The sequence below is a fragment of the Canis aureus genome, chromosome 4 (genome assembly GCF_053574225.1).
Source record: "Canis aureus isolate CA01 chromosome 4, VMU_Caureus_v.1.0, whole genome shotgun sequence".
In the NCBI taxonomy this organism is placed as follows: Eukaryota; Metazoa; Chordata; class Mammalia; order Carnivora; family Canidae; genus Canis; species Canis aureus.
The window spans coordinates 1,448,822-1,474,134 of record NC_135614.1 but is presented as its reverse complement, the minus strand read 5'-3'; the positions used below and the strand labels follow the sequence as shown (position 1 = coordinate 1,474,134).

At 42.7% G+C, this 25,313-nt stretch overlaps 1 protein-coding gene and 2 pseudogenes across 1 annotated transcript; 1 reads left to right on the top strand and 2 right to left on the bottom strand.

The window, feature by feature from the left end:
* Positions 1-8,709, bottom strand: IFIT2 (interferon induced protein with tetratricopeptide repeats 2). The gene is made up of 2 exons (XM_077894341.1): positions 8,521-8,709; positions 1-3,305 (listed from the first exon to the last, which is right to left on the bottom strand). Exons 1-2 carry the CDS (start codon positions 8,523-8,525, stop codon positions 1,904-1,906), a joined length of 1,407 nt encoding a protein of 468 aa, XP_077750467.1. The 5' UTR covers positions 8,526-8,709; the 3' UTR covers positions 1-1,903.
* Positions 8,710-14,143: 5,434 nt separating this feature from the next.
* LOC144312009 (interferon-induced protein with tetratricopeptide repeats 2-like) lies at positions 14,144-17,158 on the bottom strand (annotated as a pseudogene).
* A 7,621-nt stretch (positions 17,159-24,779) lies between these two features.
* Positions 24,780-25,273, top strand: LOC144312008 (small ribosomal subunit protein eS25 pseudogene; annotated as a pseudogene).
* Positions 25,274-25,313: the final 40 nt, after the last annotated feature.

Below are 25,313 nucleotides of genomic sequence, written 5' to 3'. Positions count from 1 at the left end.
TTTATGTTCCATCACCTCTAAGTTATTTATTAATTAAATCTACAGATTTTTTCAGGAATCCATACTATGCGTACTGGTGATCTCGGTGCACACAACATGATTTTTAATACAGAAAACAACATGAAAACCATTACAGTAGTTGAATTTTTAATTTAAAAAAATCCCGAAGTTTATATGTTTTAACTGCTTAATAAAAATGTTAATATATACTTAATTTCATTGAAATACATTTTACATATAATACTGTGCAAATTTAAGGTTCATCTGATACATTTATATATTGTAATATGACTGTAGTGATAGTTATCACCTCTATTGTGTCATATATTTATCATTTCTTTGCTGTGGTGTGAATAATCAAGATCTTGCCCTAACTTGGCAAGTATGATGATTATAATACAATGTTGTTGTCTACTATACATTAGATCTTGATGATTATAATACCACATTGTTGTTATACTATACATTAGATCTTCAGGACTTATTTATTATTTGTAAGTTTTTACCCTTAAAAGACATGTCTCCTATTTCCCAACCCTCAGCCCCTGGTAATCACTATTTAAATTTAAAATAATGTGAATAGGCAAACATTTTGCAACCCAGAGGGTGACTGAGGGTCTTGTGCTGGGTCAGCTCTGTTTTGATTCACACTAAAACTGATATCATTGGCCATTCAGTATTCACCCAGAAAACCCCAATCACCCCAAACAAACCATGAATTTTGTGGTTTCCTTGAAGATTTTCAGGGCAAAAAGTTTTGTTATCACCTAATATATAACACGTCTAATTGGAGGAGAAAACTCTCCATTAGTGATGTCACTTTACAAGGTCTTTCACTAGGTCCTTGGCATCCAAATGAGCCTTCTGTTCTGCTGCTTTCCTATCACCTTGGACCTGGGCTCAGCCAAGCATGTTTGAACAAAGCAAGTCTTCAGCTTACAAGGAAATTTTCCTAACAGTGGCCAAGAAAGTGAAATTTTTCTCCGTATGATTTACAGTCTTTAAGAACAAACCAGCATTCTTCTCTGTTTCTCTCTTTTGTCTACTCAATCCCCATCCCTACTGGCGTGACATTTATTTTTCCAGACGTTTTAAATAAATGTATTATTTTACTTTCTGGCATGTTGTACAGAATCTCCCTTTTTATTCATTTGCTGTAACATAGGGAGGGCAGGATGGAGGCAAAATCTACCCATGTGCCTCCTGAAACTCTTGAACCCTGATTGCCTAACCCCATTGCTTGTCTTGGATATGTTCCTTCTAAGTTCAGCCTGTTCTCTGCTCTCTTTTTTTCAAATTACGTTCCCATCTCACATAATGGGACAATTGAACTCAAGCTTTCTAGGACAGTCTAGATTGAGGACTGTCTGGGGAGGATGCAGAAGTGAAGGACAGGAGATTCCTAGCTTTATGGAGGCTTTGGTCCTCCAGCCTTTGAAGGGACACAGCACATTACTGTCTATGCAGGGCCAAACTGTACAAGATCTAAAATGACTCCAAGGGTGGAAAAATATTACAAAAATGGACCACAGTGTTACAGATGTGAGGGATCTGGCTGCTTTATATAAACATAGAGACAAACCCAGGGCATCACCCCACGGAGGATGACTAAGGGAATGTCATAATGCAAATTGCTCCCAAGACGTCAATGGGAAGTAGCCCCCTTACCAAGCCCCGGGGCCCTGCCCCATCCAATCTACTCCCTGTCAGAACTCCCTGAGCAATTCATATGTTAACACTTGGCCCAGCAGTTTCCTCCACAAACCTGGTCCAGACCCATAGCCAGCAGCTCAGCCCATGCCTACCCCACATTACCACTTGTCAAATATCGTGAACACCCAGTTGGCGGAGGGGTTTCTGTTCCCTCCCCTCCATCATCCCATGGGCACCATATCATGATTCCTCATTCCTCAGCGAAAGATGCTGGGGGGATGAAGCTTCTAGAGTCCAGATGCCTCTCAGAGTTCTCTGCTGGCTGCATTTCTCCATTCAGCTCCTGAAGAAACGCCAACAGGTGCAAGGCCACGGAATCAGTTCTGTTTTTAGAAAGCCTGATACAGGCAATTTTTTGCAGCTTATTTTTCATCTTTTCTTTCTCCTTTGATTTCTGGTCTATTTTCATGCCCTCTATGAAATGATGGATGGCCTTGTCTTCTCTTTTCATTTCATACAGCTGGAAGTTGCCATAACGCAGATGGAGCACTTGTTTGGCTCCAGGAGAAAGCTCTTTGCTGAATTCTTTTTGGAAGTAGTGCTCTGCTTTGTCGTACTGACCTGCTTGGGCATAGAGGCAGGCCAGATAGGAGCAGACACAAGATAGGTTTGCATTGGCCTCATCCACTCTCTTTAAATGATACACAGCTTGTCCCATGGCTTCTTCTAACTTCTCTCTCTTCCCGTACATTTCATTCTTTCCTGTGTCCTGCAATAGGTCGAGGACTTTTGTCCTATAGAGGCATCCAATATGCCAGTGCAGGTAGGCATTGTTTGGCATGCCTTCTAGAGCCTTTTTTAGCAGTTCGACAGCTTTGTCCAGTGCTCCTTTTCTTTGATACAGTTTTGCTGCTCCGCAAAGCACATCTGTTGCACATGAGGTTTCCTCCAGCACTTCCTCAATAAGACTCTCCCCTTCCCCTTCTTCCTTCATCTTTTGAAGTTTCAGAGCCAAAAGGACTTTCACATATTGGTTGTCAGGATTCAGCCGAATGGCCCGCCTCAGAGGGTTGATGGGATTCTGAGGCAGTGGCCAGGTCTCCAGCCGGTAGCTCGCAATGGCTAGTCCGGAGATGAATTCCGGGTTCTTGGGATTCCTTTCCAGAGCCTTCTCAAAGCACACCTTGGCCCTCTCGTTGTGCTTCCTGCCACACTGTAACCGGGCCCACCCCTCCTGGAAGTCTAGTTCAGGGCTCTCTAAGCTGTAGGGGCTGTGAGACTTCTCACATACTCGTCTTACCTTGTCCACGTAAATCTGAGCATCTGCAAATCTGCCCAGGTGATAGTAGACCCAGGCATAGTTACCCCAGGTGACCAGACTTCGGATCTCTGCTTGATCAGAGTGCTCCCGCTGGATCAGCTCCTCTGCCTGCCAGAGGCATTCCAGGGCTGCCTTGTTGTGGCCTCTGCGGTGTTTTATGTAGGCCAGTATGTTGAACACTGTGGCTTTGAACTCATTGTTCTGGAATTCAGTTGCATCGCACACTTTGTCTTCAAAATCATCCAGGGACTTTCCTCCATCCACCAAGGTCCAGGTGAAATGGCATTTCAGTTGCCATAGGCAGCTCTCTAAGGCCTTCCTGGTGCTCTCGCTGGAAGGCAAAACAGAAAGGTGATGCTTTGAGACACAGCATGGATTCTCCTGACAAGAAACGGGAAGCATGGCAGTACAGATCTCCTCCTCCTCTTCCTCAGGGCTTTTACCCCAATCAAAAAAGAACAATATTTCCTTTTTGTTTCTGTATTTTGGTGTATGCATTAAATGCACGGGGACACAGGGGTTAGGTGATGTGGGTAGTGGAAGGATTAGGGAAAGGGCCATGGTTTTTATGAGAAAGAAACAAACAGGGCAGGAGCAGGGGGAGGGGCAGAGGGTGCAGCAGACTGCCCACTGAGCAGGGAGCTCAATATGGAACTTGATCCCAGGACCCTGAGATCATGACCTGAGCTAAAGGCAGCTAAACGCAGCTAAAGGAAAGCTAAAGCTAATCCACTAAGCCATGCAGGTGCCCTGACTTGATGCAGTTTTTAAGAAGAAAGGCTATTTGATTGCTTTATGTTCTTCATCTTACCTAGCATTTACTTTTGTATTTGAAAATTTTAGCTTTGGAATTGTATATTCTGTTAATGTCTCCCCAGCTTGATTTTAATCTCATTACCCCTATGCATTGTCTTTTGTATTTTTAGCTTCTTGGTCCTTAATTTGTCCTTTTTTGTCCTTATTGCTATTTCTTATTATTTGAGTTTTATATCCTTAACTGATTTTATTTGGTCATCCAAACTTTTTTTTTTTTATCAAATTGGTTTTGTCTTTTGTTTTTTAAGGCAATTTTGTTTTTGTTTTTGTTTTGTTAAGATTTTATTTGTTTAATCATGAAAGACACAGAGAGAGGCAGAGGGAGAAGCAGGCTCCCTATAGGGAGAGCCTGATGCAGGACTCCATCCCAGAACCCCAGGATCATGACCTGAGCCAAAGGCAGACACTCAACCTCTGAGCCACCCAGGTGCCCCTTATCTTGTCTTTTTATTAATTCAGCAATCTCTGTTCTCATTTTGTCTGAACTTTCCCATTTTAACTATTTAAATCATATTTCAATAATTCTAAATTCTTATTTCCTCTGCTTTTGCATCATCATACTACTTTAGTATTATGTATGTTAGCAATGTTTTAAACTTTTTTTAAAAGATTTATTTATTTATTTATTTATTTATTTATTTATTTATGATAGACAGAGAGAGAGAGAGAGGCAGAAACACAGGCAGAGGGAGAAGCAGGCTCCATCCATGTCGGGAGCCCGACGCAGGACTCGATCCCGGGACCCCAGGATCGTGCCCTGGGCCAAAGGCAGGCGCTAAACCACTGAGCCACCCAGGGATCCCATGTTTTAAACTTTTATCTTGAAATAAAATGTAATCTTTTTCTCCCCTCCACCTCACTGCTATCTCTTAGACTGACATCTTAACATTTCTCATTTGTATTGGTCTATTAAAATCTTTGCATTTGTGGCTTTAATTATCTTTTGAAATTTTATTTTTCCTCTCCTGTGGTTTGTGTTCACAGTATTGGAAGTGTGGTTACACGAGGAGGTTCACAAGATACCTAGCATCTTTTCTTATGGGTAATGCTCTTTTTCCCTTAAGGGACTCTTGCAACTCTTCTAAGAAGAATTCCATTCCCTTCAGTATTGGTTCTTTAAAATAAAATTAAAATAAAATAAAAGTAAAGTAAAATAAGGAAAACTCACCACACAGAAACCCTATCCTGAATAACTTCAGAGATGAGAAGGTTAAAAATCATTAACTGCCCAAAATCATTTCTCATTTCTCTGCATTGCCTCTGTATTAGAATCCCTGAAACATTGCTTTTTCTCATTTAAAAATATATTTTTTCATAGTATGTGTTAATTAGCCCTTTTATGAGGAGCCAATATTCTAAATATTATAGATTCTGACATAGACAAACAGTAGATGCATGGAAAGTTACACAGTGTGCCAAAAACCATCTTTGAAATATTTGTCAAGTGTTTCAAATGGAAGATTATATTCCCCCATTCTTCCTGCCCCCTATCTCTCACTTTTTACACCCTCTCCCTCTCTCCTTCCCATCCAAGTTGATGATTACATTGGGGCTGGGCACCCAAACTCAAGTGGAAGCTGGAAATGGAAACAAGAGGCAGGTGGGAGCCAGTGGTCTGGAGTTAGGGAGAATACTGTGCTTGCTGGAGGGCTCAAGGGGATGTGATCTGCAGCATGCCCTGGAGAGATGGTGACCTAGAGGCACATGGAGTAGATACAAAGTCTAGGTCCCTCAAGCTTTCCATGGTCGTGTTCTGGCCCTCCTGGGCTCCAGTTCTGCATGTGGGTCCTGAGCCATTCCAGGAACTTTAAGTCAGTTCCTGTTCATTTATGCTACTTGAGTCAGATGGAGACTTAACTACTCCAAGTAGAATAAACAGAAAAGAGGAAGGAGAATGGGTAGGAGTGTCTGCATGGGGAAGGACCCTCTGTCCTCTTGAAGTCCTGGACAGGCCTTAGTGGAGAGCCACGTTGTCTGAGCCTCTTAATATAATATGCGGTGGGATGGGTGGTGTGTGTGTGTGTGTGTGTGTGTGTGTGTGTGTGTGTGTTTGTGAGCCTAGGAGAATACCTGGTGTGATATCTGGCATGCTAATGACAGTAGACTTCCCTTGAAAATTTCATGTCCAATCTGATCTATTTTTCTTCCCAATAAGATTACATAAACGTAGCACATAAGCTCTTTAGCAACTCTCTCCTTTAATTAAAAAAAATTTTTTTAAGATTTATTTATTTGAAAGAGAGTGCACACACTCAAGCACACGAGCATGTGAGTGCAGCAGGGAGAGGAGAGGGGCAATGGAAGAGAGAGAATCTCAAGCAGACTCCCTGCAGAGTATGGAGCCCTATGTGGGGCTTAATATCAAGACCCTGAGATCATGACCTCCACAGAAATCAAGAGAGGGATCCTTAACTGACTAAGTCCCCCTGGGTGCCTGGCAACTTTCATTTTTTATAAGAGAAACAGAAAGAGTGAATACAGTTGAAATTATCTCCAACATATAAAGCCTATAGTCAATTGTGCATTTGCAGGATAGAGGCATTTACTATACACACATGTAAAATCTTTGAGTATCCATTCCAAAGCATCCAATTTCACTGTGCGATTATGGGCTTTCATTTCCACGAATAAATCAGAAGTTGGTTCCAGACACTTGCTTCCTGGACTGAGACTTCTGAGACTTATGCTCCTGATGACTGTAGAAGTTCCAACTGTTTACACACATCAGTTTCTTCCTCTGCTTCTTGTCTGCATAAAAGTCACAGTGACACTGTTCACCAGGTTCAGAGCTAATGCTGCACCAGTGTCTGAGGGCAGTACTAGCACCGAAGAGCCTGTTAGAAATGCCCATCCTTGGACCTCTGTGGAGGCCGAGAAAATTAGGGCCATTCAAGTTTAACATTGGCACAAGTACAGCCATTGTAGCTTTGGCAGCCATCTCAGGCCACTGTGACCAGGCCACTGTGACCAGGTACTGAACTCTACCTTACCCCGGCTACAAAAAACCCACAAAGCACGCCCTTATCGGAATAAGGAAGCAAGAGCTTGTGAGACCTCTTTACTGGAGATTCTCACACCCCCACCCTTACTGCAAAACCCCACCTTACCCCTAGACCAGCCCATAAAAACCCAGCTATAACCCACCTCGGGGTCCAAGTCCCTGCTCCGCTGTGTTGGGTATACTTGGACCCAAGCTCTACCTTGCTAATAAAACCCAGCTGTAATTCACCTCGGGGTCCAAGTCCCTGCTCTCTGTGTCAGATATACTTGGACCCAAGCTCGAGCTTGCTAACAGCTCCTTGGTGGTTTTCTCCGATTCGCAATCTTGGGCACATCACCTCAACCTAGGATTACCAAATCAGAATCTGAAGTGGGGAGCTGAGTCCAGGAATTGTTTTTAGCAAGCCCTCCAGATAGATCTTATGCATGCTCAAATTTGAGAACCACTGTCTTAGAGCGCAGGGCCAATGCCTGGCAACAGCACCTAATTACTAAGGGATCAAAGAAAATTAGAAGAGAGACTGATGGGTCTGTGTTATTATGGGACAGAGTCTAAGAGAAGACTATGCTAAAGTTCTAAGAAGTTAGAAAAGGTTTCTAAATATTCTGAATTATCCTAGAAACAGACATCTGGAAATACATCAGATCTTTTTCTTTCCTGTCAGACATGCAGAGTTGCAGAAAAAGTATCACTTCGAGAAGAGAGATCAGGAAACTTATAGAAGCAGGGCAATGTGTCCTCTAGGAAGTCAAAGCTGGGGCTGGTGTCCCTGCACTCTGGAGCTCCCAGGGCTGAGGCTGAGGCTGAGGCTGAGGCATCTAGTCTGGCTATCCCACCCTCACATTGGAGAAAACAGAAAGCTCCCTTCCTACCCTACTTCCTCCCAGGGCAATCGGTGCAAAAGAGCATTTTAGAGGTGGGGGCTCTTTTCTTCAAGCATCTGACCTCCAATCCATACTTCAGAGAGAAGGACTTAGGCCAATCAGTAGCATTTGGGGGTAAAATATATTCTGTTGAATTAATGACTATATCTTATCAGCCCTAATACAAATCTAAGATGAATGAAAGGAAATCTACCTTCGCATGAGTTGGGGTTGCTGCCTGGAGTACATCTTAACCATATCTGCTAAAAACAGATCCTTCATTAAATAAGAATCTTACTGGGACGCCTAGGTGGCTCAGTGGTTGAGTGTCTGCCTTTGGCTAAAACCCCTTCCCCCCCATCCGATGCCCTGCATGGAGCCTGCTTCTCCCTCTGCCTGTGTCTCTGCATCTCTCTTTCTGTGTCTCTCATGAAGAAATAAATAAAATCTTAAAATAAAATAAGAATCTTATTAAAAGCCTCTCACTTAATCCTTTCAAATAGGAAACAAAAGAGAGTCTTCCCTGCCCCACCCCATCTTTAAATGAAGCACCTGCCTGATTGAAGCACCTCTCTCTCTTTCTCTCCTCCTTCCTCCCTCCTTCCTCTGGACCTCATCTGTCAGCATCCCTGTGAGGCACCCTGAGGAAGCTTGACAGAGTTGGGGCAGAAAAATCTCAGAAATAAGCCAGCCAGCATTGGCAAGAGGAACACTAGGCCTTGCAGCTAGAGCACCACAAGGCTGCAAACAAATGCAGAAGCAAAACAAGTCAGGAACTTAGGCTTTAGGAGGGTGGCCATGTGGGATTTGCATTCACAGCAAGAGACTGGATATTTTCAGCACAATCAGGGCAGGAGCATTTTTACCTCATGATTGTGGAGTGCTTCTTAGCGGTGCTGGAAGGCTGTGGCTCTGGCTACGGTGCTCTTCAGAAGTCTCCCTCCTCTGCCTCCGAGAGAGACACTAAGGAGACCTGTATATGCAAGCACTTCCTGGCGCTTCTTCCTTGTTTTCCTGCAGTTCACTTTAGGAAACAGAAACTGAAACTGGACAGTAAAACTGGTCTGGCTCTACTAGGAAATGAATCTTGAGTAAGAGCCCCGCCTCCAGCACCCTGTGTCCCCCACCCTGTAGTGAGCCAGAACTTCTTCCTTCAGGCTGTAATGATGTCCTAGATCAGCTGACATCAAGGGAGCCCAGCTTGGAGAAGGATGCGGGTACCAAACACCAAGCAGCTTGCTTCATTACCACAATGTTTACCCATCCTCCCTGTGCTCACCCTTATTACCCTGTGGTCTGTGGGCCCCTGAAAGGAAGAGGGCTGTTTCATTAAGGACTGAGTGTCTAGTCCCTGCATTAGTATGGGGCACATGACAGGCATTCAGAAGGTAGAGGCTGAATGAATGAAAACATGATCAGAACCATGGGCTCTGATGCCCTGTCTGGATTTGAACCCAGGCTCTGTGTATGTGCTGTGACACTGGAAATTACTGAATGTTTCTCGTGCTTTCGTCTGTCCTCCTGTGAAATGCTGATCCCACTACTACTACCCAACTCATAATAGTGCTGTGTGAGGATCAAATCGGTTAAAGCATGAAATGTCCTTAATATAGTGCCTGGCACATAAGAAGTGCATGCTACCTTTTATTATAATTAATAGCTAAAGTCATTAACCAACATTAACCAAAGAGGCCAGAAGGGAAATTTTTAAAAAGATTTTATTTTTTTTTATTTATTTATTTATTTATTTATTTATTTATTTATTTATTTAACACAGAGAGAGAGAGAGAGTGGGAGCACAAGCAGGGTGAGCAGCAGGCAGAAGGAGAAGCAAGCTCCCCCCTGAGCAAGGAGCCCTGTGGGGGGCTGGATCCCAGGACCCCAGGATCATGCCGAGGCAGACGGTTCACCAACTGAGCCTCCCAGGTGTCTCAGAGGAGACACTTTTGATGTTGCCTTTTCTGGAATGTTAGCTCCTCTCAGGGTCCACCAACCATCCCTCATGAGCACTAACCCTAAGCCAAATGCCTTCTAATACCTGTACACGTCCTGGGCTTTCCTGAACACCGCGACACTTAAAATCCTGTGGGTATCCAGCACTCCTATGTCACCATTTGCCAGTGCAGTGGTTTGCTATGATGGAGGAAATGTATTTTCTTTGCTTTTTCCTTATTCATACCGTTGATTGCAAAGGGATTACTGTGTGTGTAGACCCAAGAGGAAAAAAGGTAACAACACTTGGAGACTTTGACCGCAGGAAATTATGCTGAGCATGACTGACGCCTATTCTCCAGTACAATTGAATACAGCTGAAGCAGGTAAATCAGTCTTGGAGAAAGGCTTATTTATGGCAGGTTGTGTCTGCGTGCTGCAGGGGGAAGCAGAAGCTCCTCCTCTTGACAGTCCTCTACCCTTTTATTGGGACACACAGTCAAGCCTACTCCAATGGGAAACCCTTACTTTTAGGTGTCATTCATGAGTTATAAATTCTAGTATGTATTTACAGAAATGTATGTTAGGGGCACCTGGGTAGCATGGTCAGATAAGCATCTGCCTTTGGCTCAGGTCATAATCTCAGGGTCCTGGGATGGAGTCCTGCATCAGGCTCCCTGTTCAGTGGGGAAGTCTGCTTGTCCCTCTGCCTCTGCCCCTCCCCCTGCTCATGCTCTCTCTCAAATAAATAAATAAAATCTTAAAGAAAAAGAAATGTACGTTAGATGTACAAGAAATGCTGCAGAAGGAAACTAGGAAAACTGGGATTTTTTTTTGTTGTTTGTTTGTTTTGAATTTGCACTCAAGCGAACTATTGGATCGCAATGTTTAAATCTTATTATAGAGGTACCCAGAGGGGAGAAGCACAGGGAAAGCACGTTTTACTCTTCAGATATCTGTATGGCAAGCACCTGTGTACGTTCACACAAGAAGTACGCACCAGCTGCTCTGGTAGCTGAGTGAGTGTTAGTATATGTAGTGTAAATGCAAAAATAGAAACTGGAAAAGAAAACCAAGTCTCTTCTGGTAATATTTCTATTATGAGAAAAATGAAGCTTCCCCAGTGAGAGTTCTGGTTATTCCAGTTCTTACAACTATTTATGTATCTGTGTCCCAGAATATAGGCCTAGGGCTATCCCTGTCTCAGTGTGGACTAGAGGAGAGTCCTTGTCTACTGTTTTCAGAATGAGGAAAGCCATTTCCATATTGTGTGGCCACATCAGCTACAAAGTGGTATAATGCACCAGTTCTCACATTGCCATCAACCAAAGGTGATTTCAGTTTCACCTGGGGACCTGCCACAAATGCAAATTCTCAGGCTCCATCTTCAGTAAAATGAGTCAGAAATTCTAGGAGTGGGGCCAAGCAATCTCTGTGTTAGTAAACTTTCCAAATAATTCTAATACTTGCCATAAAGTCTGAAAACCACATCATATTTTGACTGTAAATAAAAATTCTTTTAAGTCCATAAAACAAAATTCTATAGGTTTTTCTTGAGATTTATGGAGAAAATGGCCCTCTTTTTTGTTCAATGTCCCTGCAGAGAATGTTTGATGAAAGCTTTGTCCACCTAGATGAGTGAGTGGCTAGTTCAATACACACCTGCTAGAGGACCCTTCACACCCTAAATATCCACAATCTCTTAGTGATGCTCCATTCCCCTCAATGGACAGGGTGTGACTTCCTGTGGTCTGGTGGGAACAAACCTCAAAGACTAGATGTGATAACTCTTGTATGCCCTGTGCTCTGGTGGGGCACAAGAACCATAATAGACATCCCAACTGAAGAAAAATGGAGGAAGCTCAGAGATTTCGAGTCAGTGGTAATGATGAAAGTCCACTGGATAGGCATTTGGAAGATTCTTTCTTTTTTTTTCTTTTTTTTTTTTAATTTTTTAAAATTTATTTATGATAGTCACACAGAGAGAGAGAGAGAGAGAGGCAGAGACACAGGCAGAGGGAGAAGCAGGCTCCATGCACCGGGAGCCCGACGTGGGATTTGATCCCAGGTCTCCAGGATCGCGCCCTGGGCCAAAGGCAGGCGCCAAACCGCTGCGCCACCCAGGGATCCCTGGAAGATTCTTTCTTAAAGCCAGATTCCACTCTCTGATGGGAATCTTGCCCTCATTTTCCAGACCTCTAGTACCATCCTCTGGGAGGCTTTTGGGACGTTAACTCTCTTGTTCCCCCATCCTCCCCCATGGGCTGTGTTCTGTGTTCACCTTCTGGGCCCTGGAGACTCCTGTGCTCACACAGAACTTTTGTTGATCGTGTCGCTTGGCAGAGAGCATTTATTCAAAGTCCCAGTGCCTTCAACGAATGCCTCAAATATTTGTTAGTGTCTGATTCTGAGAATAAAAAGAGTTTTAAAATTCAATCGGGGTGCTTGGGTGGCTCAGTGATGGAGCATCTGCCTTCAGCTCAGGGTGTGACCCTGGGGTCCTGGGCTGGAGTCCTACATCGGGCTCCCCACAGGGAGCCTGCTTTTCTCTCTGCCTGTGTCTCTGCCTCTCTCTGTCTCTCATGAATAAATAAATAAAATCTTAAAAAAAAGAAGGTTGATTATCACAGAAGCATTGATAAGTAAAAGGGGGATGAAAAAGACCACACAAGGGTATGAGGGACAGCAGAGGAGATGTGTGGAAATGTGTCTCTGCACATCTATCAATTTCTGGTTCTTTGTGAAACTTAGCAGTGGGAGCCTTTTGGCCTCTCTCACCAGCTGCCCTGCTGGGTCTCTGGAAGCAAAGCAGTGGCTACTTCAGTTTCCAACCAGACTTTGCACCTTCCTTTGGGTTCCTCTCACATTTACCAAAGGGCTACAGGCAGACACCGCCCCCTGCCCCATAACACACAAGGCCAAGTAACACAGGTGAACTCACCCTTCCATGTCAGGTCAGGGAAGGCTCACTGTGAACTTTCTGGAGCTTATGATATGATGGCAAGATTAAACCTTCACACATCTGATGACAGAGAGGGGAAAACGCTGCAACACTGGCAAGTGCCTGGGAAGGATAAAGCTCTTCCTTGTTTATTGGGAAATGAGGAAACTGGAGGGTGTGTGCTGCCGATGAAAGCACAACATTGCAGTGTGATCTTGAAGAGCTGTGTGCCCTTCATCTTGGTGCATTTGCATTCATCACATTACTTGATGCCTTTTGGGAGTTCAAGAAAAGTTTGTTGCACAGAAAGTAAATTCCTGAGCATGGATGAGATAGCAAAAGAGACAGCAGAGTGGGACAGGTGGAGAAAAGCCATCAGAGCAAAGGTCCAAATCATGGCTACATTTTGAAGGATTAGTTACGATGGATCTCATTATGGATGGATGAAGAGAGTGAGAGGACACGCTGTGTATATCAGGGTGGGGTGAGTGGGTGAGTGGGTGGGTGGTGGCAGTAAAATTGAAGGCATGAATGAAGACCTGGGAACCAGAGACTCGTCCGTTATGTGCAGAGATCCTCAAATGTTGCTAAGTGTGGCTTGTACTCAGCAGGAACTAGTTGCAGAATGGATACCATTGGAGTGGTCACAGCACTCCAGTGCGATTACCTTTGGTTTTGAATTTGTTTTTAATATATGCTTTGGGTATCAAATTCAAAATTTAAAAACTGGGCAGTCCGGGTGGCTCAGCAGTTTAGCGCCGCCTTCAGCCCAGGGCGTGATCTTGGAGACCCTGGATCTGGTCCCATGTCAGGCTCCCTGCATGGAGCCTGCTTCTCCCTCTGCCTGTGTCTCTGCCTCTCTCTCTCTCTCTCTGTCTCTCTCTGTGTGTCTCTCATGAATAAATAAATAAAATCTTTTTAAAAATAAATAATAAATTTTTAAAAATTAAAAAAATTAAAAAATCTATACAATTGAAATATAGAAGTCTTCCTCCAATACAGACTCTCAGATAACCTGCTCCTTCCCTGGAGGCTACCCTAGAGGAAATATATTCTTTCCCAAATAGTCTATGCATAATGTGATATGCTTTTTTTCCCTCCTCCTACCCTTCCTTCCTTCCTTTGAACAATGTTATCAGCATGCTGTATACACTCTTCTGCACTTTTATTTTTTTAATTTTTTAGTGTATTGAAGAGATAGTGCTCCATGTTTTTACATTTAGAACTGCCTTATTATTTTTTATGATAGTCGCATGCAGTTCTGTGTTTGAAATAGGAAAATTGAATTAATGAGTCTCTAGTGATGGGCATTTGAGTTGTTTGTTATTATAAACGAAGCTTCATGAGTATATACATGTCTTTGCATGCATACGCAAATACAGGATAAATTAATGAGTGGAATTGCTGGGGCGGAGATTCATGAAATGCTTAATTGCTATCAACAAATACCTTCCATCTGCATGATTTATAACCTAAACAGTGATGCATGATAAAGCCTGTTTCCCCACATCTTTGTTAGCATTCTTTCCAGAAGATGTTTCTTTAGTTGACCTGAAATGGTCTCTCTTAATAGTATTGGTTTGCTTTGCTCTTAACAAGAATGACATGGACAATCATTTCACGTGTTTAAGCCATTTTAATTTCCTGACCTTTGCCCATTTGTCCAAAGAGTTGATTTTTCCTTATTGATGAATAGGACTGTTTCAGCATTAAAGAAGTTAATCCTCTCCCCAGTAATGTGCTGAAACAGTATTTTTAAGTCTGTCAGGGACTTTCTGAAGGTTTCTCATCTATGAAATGTGTTTTTAATGTGGTTGGATTGCTGAATACTTTTGCCTTTTGTGTTTTGTTTCATATGTTAAACTTCCAGACCCTGTGATTTTAAAAATGTTCTCAAGAATTCCTGTAGAAATGTTGTGATTTCTATTTTTTAAACATTCACATATTTGAATTGTATGGAATTCATTTCAGAGCACAAGGAGCGAGGAAGAAGACCAGGCCTCGGCGATGTTGTCTTCACTTGTTCCCTTGGCAATGTCGAGTGCCTACTGTGTGCCAGGCCACGTGCAAGGCACTGGGTGAGATCTGGGTATTGCAAACAGAGACTGAACCAGAGTCCCATAGCCCCAGAGCAGGTTCTCACTTTCAAGGGGGCTTGAGCTCAAAATAGCTATAGGACAGAGGAGAAGTGATTCTGCATTTCCAGGTCTAGATGAGAGAATTTGGCGAGCCTGGAAAAAGAGACAGCAATTATTGGCTATTATTGGATGGCTCAGTCAGCCATCTGGTCCAGTTCCTGCGAGTTGCAGCTGCTCTGTGTCCCTGTTTCTATTCCCTTGGTGACCATCTCACCAGGTCTCCTTACCCCTCTCTCATTGTCACTCTGGCTCTTCTCTATCTGAAGCCCCAAGGCCTCCTTATGGGCTTTCTCTAGGGCCTTCTGCTCCTTGGGTGGTGGGCCCCCCATTCCCTCTGTCATTTTCTCAGCCACTGGGCAGAGGGGACAACTCTGCCAGCACCTGAAGGCAGACTGTCCAACCAGTGCCCCTTTCTATTCAGCTCATGAGAATCTGGAGAGTTCCCAACCCACAGCATCAGAGACATTCACAGAGAGTCGTTTGTGGGCAATTTTTCTGAGGTTAATGATCAGCTTTTCCTTCTCAGTCATCGTCTCGTTGATGTTTAGGCCCTGTAGGTAGTGGCAGATGGTGGTGTCATCACGCAGCCACTGGTACTGCTGGAAGTTCCCGTGGCACGGGTGGAGAACTCGTTTCTCTGTGGGAGTCAGATCCTTACTGAATTATTTCTGGAAGTAATACTGTGCCTTATCATACTGAACCGTTATGAAATAGAGGCAGGCAAGGTCTGAGCAGGCATGGGGAAGGTTGATATTCATCTTGACAACTTTCTTAGAGTGATCCACTGCCTGCCTTGTCATCTCTTGCAGCTCTTCCTCATTCTCCTTGGTGGTGTACCTCCATGACCTCTGTATTTGCCTGATTTTTGCTCTGTAGCAGCATCCTATCTAATAGGCATAGTTTGGCACCGATTCTAAAGCCTTCTTAAGTAATTCTATAGCCGTGTCTAGAGTACCTTTATTTTGGTAATATTTGGCTGCTCTGCAGAGTACATCTGTTGGGCACAGTGTTTTCTTCAAGATTGCTTCCACTAGCTTATCTCCTTCAGCTTGTTTCTGGATCTTCTGGAGCATCAGAGCCAGGAGAACCTTAATATACTGGTTGTCGGGATTCAGTTGGATGGCCTGCCTCTGAAGGCAAATGGTGTTCTCTGTTGGTACTTTGTCACCCAGACAATAGAATGTGATGGCCAGTCCCAGGGAGAATTCTGGATTGGTGGGTTTCTTTTGCAAAGCCTTCTCCAAACACTCCTTAGCTCATTAATACTACTTTTCTTCCCACTTTAAAAGTGCCCATCCTTTTTCAGTCAGTCGCAGGGCATTTGCTTTTAGAGGAGCTTGCAAACTTCTTGCAAAGATGTCCTACCTTGTCAATGTAACCCTGTGCTTTCTGGAAGCCTACCCATGTGATAATAGACCCAGGAATAGTTTCCCCAGGTGACCAGACTTCAGATTATGCCTTGGCTGGCATGTCCATGTAAGATAAACTCTTTTGCTTGCTGTAAGTATTCCAGAGCCGCCTTATTCTGGCCTCTGAGGTGTTTAATGAAGGAAAACAGATTGTACATGATTGCTTTGAACTCTTTGTTTAGAAACTGTACCTGATCATGCACTGTTTTCCAAATCATGTAAGGAACTTTCTTCATCATATAAATTCCAGGTAAAATGGCATTTCAATTGTTGTAAGGTATTTTCCAGGGAATGTTCGGTGATTTCACTGTAAGGGGAGAAAAGCAGACATTTGGGGTGTGAATGAGCAGTTGTACAAAGCAACAGGCTTAGGGCATGATCACTTCTGGGAAGGATGCTCAAACAGTGCTGCCACTCTATCTTGTTCTTCCAGCCTCCACAAATGAATGAAATGGGGAAATGAATTTCTGTTGTTTATAAGCTACCCAAACTGTGGTATTTTGTCATAGCTCCCCACCCCCACCAATGGATGGAGATGATGGAATGGCCTAGAAAGAAGGAAAAGTGGAGGAAATTTATTACCAAGGGACACCCCACTTCCACATTCTTAGTGAAAAATGTGAAGAGAGGTCTTGGAGAACCAACTGCAAAGGAAGGAAATTTCTCTGTAGAAATTGTTGGAGAATGGTGTGGTAGTTGAGTAATAACATTTAGTGAGGTTGTTTTTTGTTTCTTCTCTCAAGCATGGAAACCAAGGTTTAAGCCTGGATTTCTGATCCATCAGAATATTCAGGGAAACTAAGAGGAAATGCTGGGCTTATGACACCAAGAGATAAGAAGGGAATAGTTTGGGGCTCTGTGTGAATAGGTGTCCCGTGGGGGTCCTCTCATAGGGATGGAGTATTAATTTATTCACGTTGGCCTAGGACACCCTTTTGGTCACCATCTCTTCCTTTGCTGAGCTGGTTCTTTGGGCAGATTCATGAACTAGAACAACCCGAATACTTTCCACTCTCTACCTGTGTGGGTGCCACCTGATGCTGTGGTCCACCACCTTTTGCTCAGTGGTCACAAAGATAGTCATTGGTTTCCTTACAGAGACAGACAAACATCTGAGATGAGAGAGAAACATGACAAAAAGAGCCCACATGCAAATGTTATTCACAAAAATCAAAGGACAAACTAGAAAACAGAAATTAAAAGATTATAAGCATGACAAAAGGTAGTCTTTTAATACCTAGAAGGCTCTTCTAGTATTAGTGTTTCAAAAAATACTAATATAAGAAGGTAGTATAAAATTTACCAACATACATACCAAAAAATGGCCACTAATCAAAGAAATGCAAATTAAATCAACAATATTTTGATGCCATTTAAAGTTTCAGTTACAGAAAAGATTTTAAACAATCACAGCAGAGCACTTTTACTTATACATGAGAGTTTGGAACATATGTGACATAGAAATTGCAGGAAATTGTGGCAAAACATACAAGAAGCTCTTGGAATAAAAATTTGAATGTTAAGAATGTATAGAAAACCAGACATTCAGTCAAGGGTTGTGGTGGTCTATTGATGTGTCAACTTGGTTGGCTAGGCTATTGTACCTAGTTACTCAATCAAACATTGACCTAAATGTTGATGTAAAGGTATTTTGTAAATGTGATTAAAGTCCACAATCACTTAATTTTAAATAAGAAAGATTATTTTATGTAATCTGGGCAGCCCTGGCTTAATCAGTCGAAAAGCTGAAAGACAGAGCTGAGGCTCCCTGATGAAGAAATCCTGCCAGTGGACAGCTGCTGGTGCTCATGCCCTGGAGTTTTGGCCTGCCTTTCCTGAGAGTTTGCCTGTGGAGCAGGATTTGCCTAACCAGCCCTTATCATCCACAGGCTGGTTCCTTGCATTATATCTTTTACTGTGTATCTCCTGCTGCCTTTCTTTGGTTGTACTCTGACACACAGGTTTGTGAACAAGGGTATTCATGGAAGGATTAGTTACAACTGCTTAAAATTTTAAGGGCGCCTGGGTGGCTCAGTTAGTTAAGTATTTGCCTTTGGCTCAGCTCATGATCTGGGGGTCCTGGGATGGAGTTCTGCCTTGGGCTCCCTGCTTAGTGGAGAGTCTGCTTCTCCCTCTTCCTCTGCCACTCCTTCTGGTTTGTGCAGTGTCTTACTGTCTCTCTCAAATAAATGCATAAAACTTTTTAAAAGTTTGAACTAGGTGATGGTTGAAAAGAAACATTTAAAGGTATATCATGAAACGATCCATTGAACACATGGGACTGTCTTAGCTTCCTTCTCAAATCCTACTAAAATGACAGTTTATGAAGACTTCTAACCATAAAGGAAAGAGAACACAAATAAAGCAGAATCTTGGAAACCCTGACGCAGCTAAACAAGAGGGGATTGGTTTTATCAAACGTGGGAAAGCCAATTCTGCCAGCCTTGGGGGAACCTAAGAAGCAACCCATTGAAAATGAAGAATTTCCCAAAGGCTCAGGAATTAGCAACAGGAGGTGCTGCAGAAGTGTATGTGTGTAGGGGTGAACTGGAGCTAAGAACAGTGGGATCCACTGGGGTCTTCAGGCTCTCCAAGCAACAGAAGACAACAGAGGCCAAATGGAAAGTTCCAGACAAGTCTTTTATTGGAGCTTATGCCCGAACACAAGCGACCCAGCACAAAGGGTCCTCCATGCTGGCTCCAAAAACGAAGGCCACAGAAAGATTTTAAAGAGACTGAGGCAGGAAAGGAGTCATGTCTAAGTGCATAGGTGGGGTAGGGAGATGGGAAGGTGGGTGTGCAGGTGCAGAGGACAGAACCTGCTCTGCCTGTCTCATTTGCATGTGAAATCTCCACCAAGGACCTGGAGTATTATAATGAGGGAGAAAGTCAGTGAGAGGTTGCCCTGAGACCCACCCGGGAGCAGACTGGTTTGGGTCTGTCTTTGCCAGTCTTCAGGGTGGAGTCTCCCTGTGGTAAGCCTCCTGCCCCCATGTGCCTGCCAGGTAGGCTGCTGCTCTGGGACAGGCTTTCATCTAAGGACCAAGGGCACTGAGTCCAGTCCCGCCTCTGTCTCAATAGGAAGACTGATTAAAAGCTAGCTCAAGAAGATGCTGTACCCTATAGACTCTGCCTCTGGTCCTTGCAACACCCACCATCCAATGTGGCAGAAGATGGTAGGTGTATTCCCTAGAAAGGATAAAACAAATAGTTAAGCTTGCAAATTCCAAAGATAAAGAGAAGATCCTTAAAGCAGCAAGAGACAAGAAATCCCTGACTTTTGTGGGGAGGAGTATTAGGGTAACAGCAGACCTCTCCACAGAGACCTGGCAGGCCAGAAAGGGCTGGCAGGATATATTCAGGGTCCTCAATGAGAAGAACATGCAACCAAGAATACTTTATCCAGCAAGGCTCTCATTCAAAATGGAAGGAGAGATAAAGAGCTTCCAAGACAGTCAGGAACTGATAGAATATGTGACCTCCAAACCAGCTCTGCAAGAAATTTTAAGGGGGACTCTTAAAATTCCCCTTTAAGAAGAAGTCCAGTGCAACAATCCACAAAAACAAGGACTGAATAGATACCATGATGACACTAAACTCATATCTCTCAATAGTAACTCTGAATGTGAACGGGCTTAATGACCCCATCAAAAGGCGCAGGGTTTCAGACTGGATAAAAAAGCAGGACCCATCTATTTGCTGTCTACAAGAGACTCATTTTAGACAGAAGGACACCTACAGCCTGAAAATAAAAGGTTGGAGAACCATAACCATTCAAATGGTCCTCAAAAGAAAGCAGGGGTAGCCATCCTTATATCAGATAAACTAAAATTTACCCCGAAGACTGTAGTGAGAGATGAAGAGAGACACTATATCATACTTAAAGGATCTATTCAACAAGAGGACTTAACAATCCTCAATATAAAACAAAACAAAACAAAACAAAACAAAAAAAACAATCCTCAATATATATGCCCCAAATGTGGGAGCTGCCAAATATATCAGTCAATTAATAACCAAAGTGAAGGAATACTTAGATAACAATACACTTATACTTGGTGACTTCAATCTAGCTCTTTCTACCCTCGATAGGTCTTCTAAGCACAACATCTCCAAAGAAACGAGAGCTTTAAATGATACACTGGACCAGATGGATTTCACAGATATCTACAGAACTTTACATCCAAACTCAATTGAATACACATTCTTCTCAAGTGCACATGGAACTTTCTCCAGAATAGACCACATACTGGGTCACAAATAGGGTCTGAACCGATACCAAAAGATTGGGATCGGCCCCTGCATATTCTCAGACCATAATGCCTTGAAATTAGAACTAAATCAAAACAAGAAGTTTGGAAGGACCTCAAACACGTGGAGGTTAAGGACGATCCTGCTAAAAGATGAAAGGGTCAATCAGGAAATTAAGGAAGAATTAAAAAGATTCATGGAAACTAATGAGAATGAAGATACAACTGTTCAAAATCTTTGGGACGCAGCAAAAGCAGTCCTAAGGGGGAAATACATCGCAATACAAGCATCCATCCAAAAACTGGAAAGAACTCAAATACAAAAGCTAACCTTACACATAAAGGAGCTAGAGAAAAAACAGCAAATAGATCCTACACCCAGCAGAAGAAGAGAGTTAATAAAGATTCGATCAGAACTCAATGAAATCGAGAACAGAAGAACTGTGGAACAGATCAACAGAACCAGGAGTTGGTTCTTTGAAAGAATTAATAAGATAGATAAACCATTAGCCAGCCCTATTAAAAAGAAGAGAGAGAAGACTCAAATTAATAAAATCATGAATGAGAAAGGAGAGATCACTACCAACACCAAGGAAATACCAACGATTTTAAAACATATTATGAACAGCTATATGCCAATAAATTAGGCAATCTAGAAGAAATGGACGCATTCCTGGAAAGCCACAAAGTACCAAAACTGGAACAGGAAGAAATAGAAAACCTGAACAGGCCAATAACCAGGGAGGAAATTGAAGCAGTCATCAAAAACCTCCCAAGTCACAAAAGTCCAGGGCCAGATGGCTTCCCAGGGGAATTCTATCAAACGTTTAAAGACAAAACCATACCTATTCTCCTAAAGCTGTTTGGAAAGATAGAAAGAGATAGAGTACTTCCAAATTCGTTCTATGAGGCCAGCATCACCTAGATTCCAAAACTAGACAAAGACCCCACCAAAAAGGAGAATTACAGACCAATATCCTTGATGAACATGGATGCAAAAATTCTCAACAAGATGCTAGCCAATAGGATCCAACAGTACATTAAGAAAATTATTCACCATGACCAAGTAGGATTTATCCCCGGGACACAAGGCTGCTTCAACACCCTTAAAACAATCAATGTGATTCATCATATCAGCAAGAGAAAAACCAAGAACCATACGATCCTCTCATTAGATGCAGAGAAAGCATTTGACAAAATACAGCATCCATTCCTGATCAAAACTCTTCAGAGTGTAGGGATAGAGGGAACATTCCTCAACATCTTAAAAGCCATCTATGAAAAGCCCACAGCAAATATCATTCTCAATGGGTAAACACTGGGAGCCTTTCCCCTAAGATCAGGAACAAGACAGGGATGTCCACTCTCACCACTGCTATTCAACATAGTACTGGAAGTCCTAGCCTCAGCAATCAGACAACAAAAAGACATTAAAGGCATTCAAATTGGCAAAGAAGAAGTCAAACTCTCCCTCTTCGCTGATGACATGATACTCTACATAGAAAACCCAAAAGCCTCCACCCCAAGTTTGCTAGAACTCATACAGCAATTTGGTAGCATGGCAGGATACAAAATCAATGCCCAGAAATCAATGGCATTTCTATACACTAACAATGAGACGTAAGAAAGAGAAATTAAGGAGTCAATCCCATTTACAATTGCACCCAAAAGCATAAGATACCTAGGAGTAAACCTAACCAAAGAGGTAAAGGATCTATACCCTAAAAACTATAGAACACTTCTGAAAGAAATTGAGGAAGACACAAAGAGATGGAAAAATATTCCATGCTCATGGATTGGATAAATTAATATTGTGAAAATGTCAATGTTACCCAGGGCAATATACATGTTTAATGCAATCCCTATCAAAATACCATGGACTTGGGATCCCTGGGTGGCGCAGCGGTTTGGCGCCTGCCTTTGGCCCAGGGCGTGATCCTGGAGACCCGGGATCGAATCCCACATCGGGCTCCCGGCATGGAGCCTGCTTCTCCCTCTGCCTGTGTCTCTGCCTCTCTCTCTCTCTCTCTGTGACTATCATAAATAAAAAAAAAAAAAAAATTAAAAAAAAAAAATTTAAAATACCATGGACTTTCTTCAGAGAGTTAGAATAAATTATTTTAAGATTTGTGTGGAATCATAAAAGACCCCGAATAGCCAGGGGAATTTTAAAAAAGAAAACCATAGCTGGGGCATCACGATGCCAGATTTCAGGTTGTACTACAAAGCTGTGGTCATCAAGACAGTGTGGTACTGACACAAAAACAGACACATAGATCAATGGAACAGAATAGAGAACCCAGAAGTGGACCCTCAACTTTATGGTCAACTAATATTCGATAAAGGAGGAAAGACTATCCACTGGAAGAAAGACAGTCTCTTCAATAAATGGTGCTGGGAAAATTGGATATCCACATGCAGAAGAATGAAACTAGACCACTCTCTTGCACCATACACAAAGATAAACTCAAAATGAATGAAATATCTAAATGTGAGACAAGATTCCATCAAAATCCTAGAGGAGAACACAGGCAACACCCTTTTTGAACTCGGCCACAGTAACTTCTTGGAAGATACATCCACGAAGGCAAAAGAAACAAAAGCAAAAATGAACTATTGGGCCTTCATCAAGATAAGAAGCTTTTGCACAGCAAAGGATACAGTCAACAAAACTAAAAGACAACCTACAGAATGGGAGAAGATATTTGCAAATGACGTTATCAGATAAAGGGCTAGTTTCCAAGATCTATAAAGAACTTATTAAACTCAACACCAAAGAAACAAACAATCCAATCATGAAATGGGCAAAAGACATGAACAGAAATCTCACAGAGGAAGACATAGACATGGCCAACATGCACATGAGAAAATGCTCTGCATCACTTGCCATCAGGGAAATACAAATCAAAACCACAATGAGATACCACCTCACACCAGTGAGAATGGGCAAATTAACAAGGTAGGAAACCACAAATGTTGAAAAGGATGCGGAGAGAAGGGAACCCTCTTACACTGTTGGTGGGAATGTGAACTGGTGCAGCCACTCTGGAAAACTGTGTAGAGGTTCCTCAAAGAGTTAAAAATAGACCTGCCCTACGACCCAGCAATTGCACTGTTGGGGATTTACCCCAATGGTACAGATGCAATGAAACACCGGGACACCTACACCCCGATGTTTCTAGCAGAAATATCCACAATAGCCAAACTGTGAAAGGAGCCTCGGTGTCCATCAAAAGATGAATGATAAAGAAGATGTGGTTTTTGTATACAATGGAATATTACTCAGCTATTAGAAATGACAAATACCCACCATTTGCTTCAACGTGGATGGAACTGGAGGGTATTATGCTGAGTGAAGTATGTCAATCAGAGAAGGACAAACATATGTTCTCATTCATTTGGGGAATATAAATAATAGCGAAAGGGAATATAAGAGAAGGGAGAAGAAATGTGTGGGAAATATCAGAAAGGGAGATAGAACATAAAGACTCCTAACTCTGGGAAACGAACTAGGGGTGGTAGAAGCGGAGGAAGGTGGGGGGTGGGAGTGAATGGGTGACGGGCACTGGGGGTTATTCTGTATGTTGGTAAATTGAACACCAATAAAAAATAATTAAAAAAAAAAGAAAAGAAAAAGCTAAAAAAAAAAAAGGATAAAACAAGGTTGTGGGTTGCAGTTACAGGCACAGCTGGAAGTCTTGGGCACAATGCTGTGAACGAGAGAGTTAAATATATGTTTGCATGTTGAATTTTGAGACCACATCTTCCTAAGTCAGCTTAGAAAATGCTTCAGCGGGGCTTATTTCTTTAGGGAAAGGGGTTAGTATCTGTTCTGGAGGAAGTTAAGAAGTCCAGGACAACCACATCAGGGGTTCCTTATAAAATGGGGCAGTAAGGTCACCATAAGAGGAAGCCCCGTGCAGGTGCTCCAGGCTTCCCATCAGCCTTTTAATGTCTGGTTCTCAATCATGATCAGGCAACATAGGATCCCCAAATATTTTAGGAAAGCCTCTAGCTTGGAGGCCAGTGGTCCAAATAAGCATGTGGTAAAAGTGTTCTAGAGGGAGCAGAAGACTTACAACAACAAGACAAAAAACAAATAAAAGTCATCAATAAATCAATACATAGGAGAAGACACTGCATCCATGGAATAAAAGTAAATGCTTTAAAAACAACAACAACAACAACAACAACAACAACAACACCCAAGAATTTAAAGAACACGGAAGAAGTCTTGGAAGTTCAAACAATTAAAATAGGTGAAAAACTCAGAAGATTAAGATCGAAAGGAAAAAATGACTTTAAAAAATCTTTTAAATAGAACAACCAGATAAAGAGAATACAAAGTATATCACACAGGAAAATTAGAGGAACGGTCTTGGAGGACTGACATCAAATAATATGAGTTCTAGAGAGGACAAGGGAAATGAAAGGAAGAAAGAATATTCTGGAAGAATGCAATACAATTTCCCTGAATGGGAAGCTGTAAGTTTCCACATGGTAAAGATAAACTGTAGCCCCTTTTGCGGGACATCTTAGCGAGGCTGCAGGGGGAGTGGCGGCTCCCTGAGCTTTGCCCTGTCTCCCAAGGACAACAAGAAGAAAGATGCTGGGAGTTTGGCCAAGAAAGACAAGAACCAGGGCACAGATCTGGGGGCAAGGCCAGAAACAAGTGGCCCAAAGGCAAAGCTTGGAACAAGCTCAATAACCTAGTGTCGTTTGACAAAGTGACATATGACAAAGCCTGTAAGGAAGTTCCCAACTCTGAGCTTAGACCCCCAGTGGTTGTCTCTGGGCGGGGGGCTCAGGGTTCCCCAGCCAGGGCAGCCAACCCTTCAGCACCTTCTTAGTAAAAGACGTATTAAACTGGTCTCAAAGTCAGAGCTCAAGTCATTTACACCAGAAACGGTGAGGGTAGAGGTGTCCCAGGTGCTGATGAAGATGCATGAACACATCCTACCAGCTGCACATATTGAGAATGAAACTATT